Genomic DNA, 9,493 nt, shown 5'->3' on the forward strand with positions numbered 1-9,493 from the left:
GGTCGTGGCTGTCGTGGAGACGCGGGACCGGTTCTCGAGGCAGGCTGCCCTCGTTTTTCCTCTAGCGCCACCCACACACGCGCACGCACGCACGCACGCACACACGCCACGTCAGGCTTTTTAATTTTCTTGGCGAAGCGGTGCCGGCAGCCGATCGATCTTTCGTCAAACGATCGGCTCTCCTTTCCTCGGTCGTCGTGGCCCTCCCGTTGAATTTGCGTCTCTGCGTCCCCAAGATGGCCGAACGCTCGAGCCACTTGGATCGAGCCGACGCCGAGCATCCGGCGAAACTATTAAACTACACCGAATTACTTGCCTCGACGGGGTGGCTGCAGGTGTTTCCATAAACAGCTAGGCCTTTGAGAGATTTGGAATTTTTTATTTAAACCATCCCTTACAATCTACATCCCTACAAGTCTAATCCCAAGTATTTTTATTATCTCTAGCAAAGCATTGCAAGTTTTAATTATTAAAGGTACTTGCGAGCCTTCGTCGTCGTGAAAATTCATTCTCTAATAGCCATTACTCTTACTCTAATATCATCGTACATTTGCGACTCGAACTGAAATTCATTATCCTCGCTTAATTGAAAGCTTTAGCGCTGAAGCAAAGCAAATTGTATAACCCCGCTGTTTTTTTTTTTGTATGTTTTTTTTGTATGTTTTTTTGTTTTTTTTTTTTTTATTATCGTTGTCCAACATTTCCCAATGGATAAACGCGTTTGTCGTGACGATTCGCTACGATAACGTTTATTAATAAATTCTCGAAAATATATTATAGCTAATAATGATGGGCGATGAGATTATTATTCTTTAGCTGGCAATTAAGTCTTTCAAAACCAGGCGGTGCAGCATTGATCATTACTTCGCTCTTTAGCATTCGAGAACTAAGAAACGCGGCGTAATAACAGTCTAGGAGAGTGTTTTCTTTTTTTTCTTATTTCTTTTGTTTTTTTTTTTTTTTTTTTTTACGTCGGGGTACATGACCATTAGTTATGGACTATTATGCGCTAAACGACGTATCGGCTGCGCAGCACGTGCTCTCCCATACATCTACATACCGTTATTAAAAGCACATCCCCAACCAATCTCTTCTGCCAACATTCTCGCACTCGGGGAATCGCAAACGATCGAAGTAGGACCTGGAAAGTGCAAAAAAGTCTGCTCACGCGCGACCGTCACCGGCACAAAAAGCCCGTAATGTCCTCCTGGAATATATCTACGGGCCCTGTGACAAATGTTATCGATACATGGCGAGTGACAGCTCGTGCGTCCCCGTTGTTGCGCGCAGCTGCCGGGTCTCGAGGGCCGCTCGAAGTGACTCGCGTCAGGCGCAGACGCCTCTTCGCTCCCTGTTCTCCGCTGCTCGGACATACCCGCGAGTGCCTCATCTTGCCCCCCCCCTCACCATCCGACTCGCTCAACAGACCCTCCGCCTCCACCCCGGCAAAGTGCGCCTTTTGCCAGCTGACGGACGAGCCTGAGTGAGAGCGAGAGCGGGCCGGCCGATAAAGCCGTACGCCTCAAGCTAAATGGATCGGCGATTCCTCCTGCCAGAGGCTCTCTAACCTCCCTTAATGTGACCTACATCGCCTAAGAGCATTTTCTTCCGTCACAACTCGAGCCCTGTGTATTTTCTTCTTTTCGCAAGTCGAGCTTCTCGTCGAGCCACGTTCTATATACACACACACACACACACACACACACACACAAACACACACACACACACACACACATATAGAAACTCTCTTTCCTTGTTAATGATGTGGTTGAGAGCAGAGTACAGTATCGCGCGAGTGAAAAGATGCTTTGGCATTGCAAATACATGTGCCTCTTGCTCCAATTCCCAAATACAAATGATAGATGACGAGAAATGTTTATTGATAAGACGCTCAAGGATCTATTCGACTGCGTTATTCGTAAGATTGATCGTGAAATGCCAGTATATCGTGGGAGGCGAGCTTATAAAACGGGGGTTGCACAACCGTGAAAGAGAAGAATTACCTACCGAATGGGCGTGTCGACGCTTAAGCGGCAATTATGAAACCGAAATTCCAATTGATAACCAATGGCGCGTCTATTTGAATTTTCCGGAATAGACGATGTATAGGTGGATGAGAAAGTTGCCGAATCTGTGGCGGGCATCCCAGTGAAGGGAAAGCAAGCGATACGACCAAAGTGTCGTCATTTTTCGAAAGTGGAAATTGGACTCGGGGGAATTGAAGCGGGCATTGAGTGAACGACGCGAGACAAGGAAACCTAGAGGCCTAGTTTTTCCTCCGTACAGACGTTCGAACGACTAGGGATTAAAAGGGTTACCGCGCAATTATGTGGCCCCGGACCGTATCCACAGTCACTTTGGAAGGGCATAGAGTGAAGCAGCGACACCGCAGTCGGGCGAATCCGATCTCGCGGTTATATTAATAGCTGGGCTTTCTCTCTTGCATTGATAGACCCCGCCCAGCCGAAGCCCAGGGCTGGGACAGCTCATATTTTATTCTCCATTACCTCTCCTGGGACGAACTAAGTGGTTAATAGCCAAAGGAAGTGAAAGAGGGCTGGATAGAAGGAGCGCGCGTGTGTGTCTATGTGCGCGCGTGCGAGAGAGAGAGAGAGAGAGAGAGAGAGAGAGAGAAAGAGAGAGTTTAAAGACCACCTGAGTCCAATCACATTTTTTAACTTGTTGTTCGTCCAGACGAATTCTCTTCTTTCGGCATTGAGGCACATTATATTTCGAAAGATATTATTGCTAATATCAACTATAGGATAGTCGAGTGCATTTCAATAGGCCAAATACGATTAACTAATTAAACCTACATCAATCATTTATTCTATGGATACGGTAATCGAATGCAAAAATATATTACTAAAATATTTAATAACAGTTTAATTTACGGTACGAATAATAAAATAATAATAACAATGAAAATAATAATAATTATTATCATAATAATAATATTGTAATATCTTATATGTAATCCATTTTATGTAATCCAATATTTTGTCTTTTGATTAAAGGGCTGATTCGGTTACTTGGAATCCTCATAAACTGATGGGTGCTCTATTGCAGTGCTCTTCCATTCATTTTAAAGAAGATGTAAGTTACAATTGCAATATTATCTGAATATATTAATTAGTTGTCAAACTTGTTTCACAATACCTCTCCTCAACAATCAAAAGTAAAAACAAATATACGCATATGCGCATCGTTTGGGATTTTAATTTTTAATCAAACTCGATGATATATCACAAATAATTGTGATATAGTCCAGTTAATTTACCGACTTTGGTCATAAAAATGTCATGGACTATTTCAAATTTGAAAAAAAAAATAAGACAGAACATAATTACTATCTTATATTCGTCATTGAAAATTAAAAAACAAACTTTTAAAAATGTAAAAAGAAACATATTTAAATACCTTAAGATTAAGAATTGATAATAGAATATTTTAAAAGAGTATTTATAAACAGCACACGACAAATGTAAAATACTTTACGTATCTTATTGATAAATTATCTTTTTTATTTTGTATATCTTTGTATAAAAAAAGAATTTATTGTTAATTATACATAAATTCTTTCGTGAATTATTTTTATTTTTTAATTTTATATATAAGACGAACGATGCAGACTTTTCATTAAATAAATAGGGCTTTATCAATTAAAATGCAAAACTATTAATAATCGGCTGAAAATGAGAAAAAAAGGTCAATTGGCCCACATTTTTCCTTTTCGAAATTTCAAGCACCCTAAAGCAAACGATTATAAAAGAAGGCATGAAATACAAAATATACGAGAGGGGGAGAAAAAGAAACTGTCTTTCCTTCGGAAGCTGACGCGAAGAGACGAGTTCACCCTGCATTCCAACGGACATTGTAGTAAAAGCGAATGAGGGGGAGAGAGAGAGAGAGAGAGAGAGAGAGAGAGAGAGAGAGAGAGATGGACGAATATGCGTGAGCCTCTTCGAAGGAATTTAATTAAAGTAAGAGATAACATATGTTGCTGCGCTGCCAATGCTACGAAGCTTGTGCTTGTACGTAGGTGAGGAAGACGGAGAAAGTGAAGGGTGCAAGATCGCCCCTGCGTTTTCATATAAGCGTACCTAGTTTAGTTATTGCTAACTTTGTATCGAATCTCTGTCTGTCTGTTCGTCTGTCTCTCTCTCTCTCTCTCTCTCTCTCTCTCTCTTTCTCTCCGGCACAACTCACCCCTAGTGAGGATATTAAAATTCCGTGCACCGGCTGCTACGATGTCCGGATTACTCGTCCAATTGTTTTTCTGCACGCGGTAGTTTACGCGCATCGAGGGTCGACTCTCTACCATACATGCACGTGTTTATTGGCATAAATTTTTGTGCCGAACTGCGGCTGTTTGCTACGATTCCTCGTGAAAATTATTTTTTGTTCGCATCATGCTCTATTGTGGAAAGCCATTTTCCGACGGATCGCGGAAAGCTTGATATGACAGTGGTAATTAATTCTGATGCAAGTATTTGAGAAATGTAGTGCAGATCTTAAATAAATTATCTTGTCATTGACTCGTGAATGTATATATTTACATTGGCCTCTCCCTTAAACGTAAACTATGTATAAATAAATACACATTTATTCGATTACGAAGTAAAATTGATGTTTTATATTGGAAGTGTAGCATGCGGTATGTAGTTGATAATGAGTTATTTAATGCAATTTTTACCTTAAACTATTACATTAGTTTGTAGTGGATAATTAATTGCTGCAATATTGTTGAAAATTTTTATTTTTATTTACATTAAAGTAACTATCAGGATATTTTTTATATTATTTTACGTTGAATATGATTGAATGTTCGTTTTTAAAAAAAAAAAACGAATAAATAAATAGAAAATAAAAGAAAATGAAGTATATTTCTTTCTTGTAGAAGTTGCTATAATAGAAATACTTGTATATTTTGAAATATTCAAAATATTTCGCTGAATTAAAACAAATTAAAGCTTACTATACAAATATTCAAGTAATTTTAATGAGTAATTTAAAGTTTGTCTCTTCTCTCACGAAGGATAAAAGTTACAAAATTAGAAGTTATTCGGTAATGCTTGTAAAGTAGGATTATTTGAGAAAACCATACTGATATAATGAATAGTTTCGTGATGTTAAAATGAAAAGAAATTAATAGACGATAGAAATTGTAATTACATATACAGTACTTTAAGTTAATTGTATCGCATGCTCGTTACATTCAAACAATATACATTTTGAGTTTATTGTCAAAACTAAGAAGAAACCATTAATGCGCGTTAAATCCCCGATAACTAAACTATCTTCGAAATGCAATTTTCAAGTGTCAATAACAATGAATATCCAAAGGATAAAGCATTATGAAAGGACGGGAACGTACAGGATGGTAGTTTAAAGTTGTCAGGAGTCGAAGCGCCATTTTGGAAGCTCAACATCAAACTTGAATTCCACTTGGTGCGCATGTGTTAACTCCGTTTATTGACCGCGACCGCTCTCGCAAACTTTCGAATTGAAGAATATTTTCGATAAAAAAATCTATTAAAGTACAAATTTATATAATGGAATTTTTCAATCGCTACCTCAATGTGCTTGTGAATTCGTCTTCCATTGACGTTCTCTCGTTTTATAATTCCAAGCCAATTTGAAATTAAAGTTTCTACATATTATTGGCTCAACGAATGCGGAATATTTTAAATACCTTCGATCGTCAGCATTAGCTTTTCCGACGATTCTCAAGCTTATTTCAGCGCTAATATAACAACTAATTTTTTATCGACCCGGTTAACTCAAGCTTATTCGTTTACAAATAAATAAATGTATGCGTTTGTTGTATGTTTGTGCGCGCATATCTCGAATATCTGCATGCGTGTATGTATACATTTGGACTTCAGGGCCTTCTAATTAGCTGCAATCAAATGTCGGCTGAGTACCTGTTCATGACGGACAAACTTTACGATGTGAAATACGACACGGGTGATAAGGTAATCCAATGTGGCAGACATAATGACATTTTCAAACTCTGGCTACAATGGCGTGCTAAGGTATAGTCTGACAAAAGTAATTCTGCCATACCAACCTTTTAACTATCAAATAGAATATAAATTTAACCGCTATGAAATAGCAAGCTTTTCATTCCTTTTACAATTAATTATAATTATATGTATCTAATAGAATGTTTATAATTAAGTGTAAATTTCAATTTCATTTTGCATTTCTGACGAAAAGAAATAACATGTAAGCGCATTACTCTGTGCAGCATATTATTTTCCAACGAGCTTACGTACTATTTTCACATGCTATATTGCGATACATTAATTGTTGCAACGAGACATGCGTACCTAACGAAATCATCATACTCCTCCCGAAAGTGCGGCAATGATATTTATCCTCGTTACGACAGGGCTCGGAAGGCTTCGAGAAGCACATGGATCGACTAATGGAACTAACAGAATATATGGTCCGTCGAATTAAGCAAATGCCAGACAAGTACTATCTAATACTCGAGCCGGAGCTCGTCAACTGCTGCTTCTGGTACTTACCGACACGACTACGAAACTGTCCCCACACACCTGAGAGAGAAAAGATGCTAGGACAGGTACTGTCTCCCTTTACACACTTACACACACTTACACTCACTTGCCTCGTTGAAAACCAATGGAATGGACTCGCGAATAATCTATCCGTCATCCACTCGTCTCGAATCATCATTGAATAATCATTGGTTCATCCAAGATGCTTTTCATAAGAACGATGCTCGGAATAGAAATTCTGACAGATTTTTATGTGAAATTTACCGCGTTTATTATTATTGTGTGGCATGTATCATAATACACATTGTAATAACCTTAACGACAAAATATTTCACAAAGCTTGATATTCCCAAACAAATGCGTGACTTAGAAATAAAAGTAGACTTAGAAATATTGATGAAAATTAATGAATTATAGGAATGGCGATAAATTTCTTTTGATTTTAGATCTGCCCGATCTTGAAAGGCAGGATGATGGAGGTTGGCACTCTTATGGTAGGATATCAACCAGATGATCGAAGACCCAATTTCTTTAGAAATATTATATCGAGCGCCTCGGTCACGGAGGCCGACGTTGACTTTTTATTAGCAGAAATGGATCGCTTAGGTCACGATCTATAAATCCTGTAACTAATACTTTGTTGCATCAATTACGGGTGACTCAAGCTACACCCTGACCTTCTACCTTTGGCCTCTTTTTGTTTTTAAGCTTGTCGACGTCGCGATAATACTAATTATGTTTTAATTTCCTTATTTCATCTATTTTCGTATTATTTACTTTATTTAAATGATGAATTTTAAGCTCAAATTGGTAAAATATTTTAAATTTCAATTCAAATGGCTTCACATCAGTTTAAATCGCAAATTGAAATTTATGTACGTGCATTTTTGTCAATTTGAATTGCAACAATTGATGAATCTCATGTTTTTCAAGTTGACATTTGATTTTAAAAAATTTTCAAATTTTCACGTGGTAATAATATGTACAAAGTTACTTAGAAAAAAAATTAGCAACCATGAATATAACTTACAATACGTATAGAAAATCTATATAAATAATGCAACTGAATCTCTTTGATTAGGATAATTTATAAAAGCTGAACAAATTAGTTGAACAATTTTGTAAATTAACTTTTGCAGTATTACTATCAAATGTCAGTATTTATAGAGAAGTTTTTTTTATTTCTTTTAGATACTAGGAATATCTTAAAAAGTTAGTTATTATATATACACGCACACGCACACACACACACACATGTGTGTGTGTGTGTGTGTGTGTGTGTATATATATAAATTTTATAGTATCAGAATATGGTATACAAATTGGTATTATATGTAAATTGTAAAAGTTTTAAATTATCTAAGACTAATTTTCAAATCCTTCTAAATTCAAGAATTAAAGAAAGTAAAAAGTAGAGAAAGAATAAGAATTGCATTGCAGTAGGAAAAACATAGCAATCAATAATGTTAAAATGACGTTTCTGTAACAACGTATTAAATCTGGCCATAATGATAATTAATAATAGTATTAATAATGATGATGATAGTTAAAATAATAATGATAATAATAATAATAATAATAATAATAATAATAATAATAATAATAATAATAATAATAATAATAGTAATAATAATAATGTGACTTTGTTATAGCTGTAAGATTTGTTAAATATAAGGAAAAATTGACAATATATCCCATAGTGTAATGATGCTGTACCAGATTTGCTCATGATTCAGCAAGTTTTGGTTTTTAAAACATTATGCGAGGAATGTGCAATAAAAGAAATTGCTTGCTAAACACTGTTTTACGTTATAATAATTTACAATGTAGGCGATTATATTTTATTCGTTATGATATTTATGAGATATATGAAAATGCTATTAATGTTGAATCGAAAAAATTTATATGTATATGTATATATGTGTGTGTGTATATATATATATATATATATATATATGTTTCTCATAAATTATATTTTTAATCTTAAAACTAATGATTTAATCAAATAATACTTAGCGTAATAGAGATACAATACAACTGAGAATACGGACATATGAATAAAATCTTTCTTGTAACCAAAACTTGTTAAAAGGCTGAAACCACTTGTTCGAAGTGCAATATTTTCTGTAAGTGTTCTACATAAATACGCGTTGTTATACAAGTACCAACGAATCGCCAATAAGACAAAATATTTAATAAAAATCGAATTAATGTAATATAAAATTCAATAATTTTGTTGAGAAACATTATTTTTAGGACAAATATTTTACAATTAATTGAAATTCATTGATTCGTTCACTAACTTAAGAGATACTTCGTAAATTATTTCTTTGTGTATTTTAGTCCATATCTACACAAATTAATATATAATGTGCAAAATACTAAAGAATGAAAAAAAGGAGAAAAAAAGAACTTAACGAGAGAATTACTTGGTTTTACTGTTGATTGACTTTATACGAGTAGAAAATCTATATTATATCATTACCAACAGAAATAATATGCAAATGTCTAATTGAATATGCCTATGTACGTATGTGTGTACGTATGTGTGTACGTATGTGTGTACGTATGTATGTACGTATGTGTGTGTGTGTATGAATGTCTGTGTATGCATGTATATACGTATGTGTGCGCGTATATATTTATGTATATTTTTATTTTAGAATTCAAATTCGAAAGAAAACAAACACAAAGCCATGAAAGTATACGCTTTTTCAAAAATATTTAACAGAGCCTTGGCCTGTAATCGTGCATCTACAAAATGTGAAAACTTTCTATTGATCTACAATGTTTTCTATAAACAGCGTCTTGTTGTTTATATATCAATATAACATGTTGATGCACCGAAAATAGTCACTTTTTATTCGCGACTTATTAGTTTAGTCATATCACATGTAATAATGGGATTCGTGAATGAGCCGAGCCTTTAACTGAAAATTACTTACTTACGCAATGAAATAAGAAGA

The 9,493-nt window shown here is 35.4% G+C and overlaps 1 protein-coding gene across 1 annotated transcript in view; it reads left to right on the top strand.

Moving 5' to 3' along the window:
* The window catches only part of LOC105359578 (glutamate decarboxylase-like), a 14,528-nt gene extending 7,352 nt beyond the window's left edge, over positions 1 to 7,176 (top strand). The window contains exons 4-7 of the mRNA XM_011496199.1: positions 3,018 to 3,096; positions 5,889 to 6,038; positions 6,398 to 6,592; positions 6,974 to 7,176. Coding sequence (XP_011494501.1) covers positions 3,018 to 3,096; positions 5,889 to 6,038; positions 6,398 to 6,592; positions 6,974 to 7,147 — 598 coding nt within the window. The 3' untranslated portion in view covers positions 7,148 to 7,176. The remainder of the gene's footprint in view (positions 1 to 3,017; positions 3,097 to 5,888; positions 6,039 to 6,397; positions 6,593 to 6,973) is intronic.
* Positions 7,177 to 9,493: the final 2,317 nt, after the last annotated feature.

Source organism: Ceratosolen solmsi, unplaced genomic scaffold (assembly GCF_000503995.2).
Source record: "Ceratosolen solmsi marchali unplaced genomic scaffold, CerSol_1.0 scaffold10, whole genome shotgun sequence".
NCBI classification, from domain to species: domain Eukaryota; kingdom Metazoa; phylum Arthropoda; class Insecta; order Hymenoptera; family Agaonidae; genus Ceratosolen; species Ceratosolen solmsi.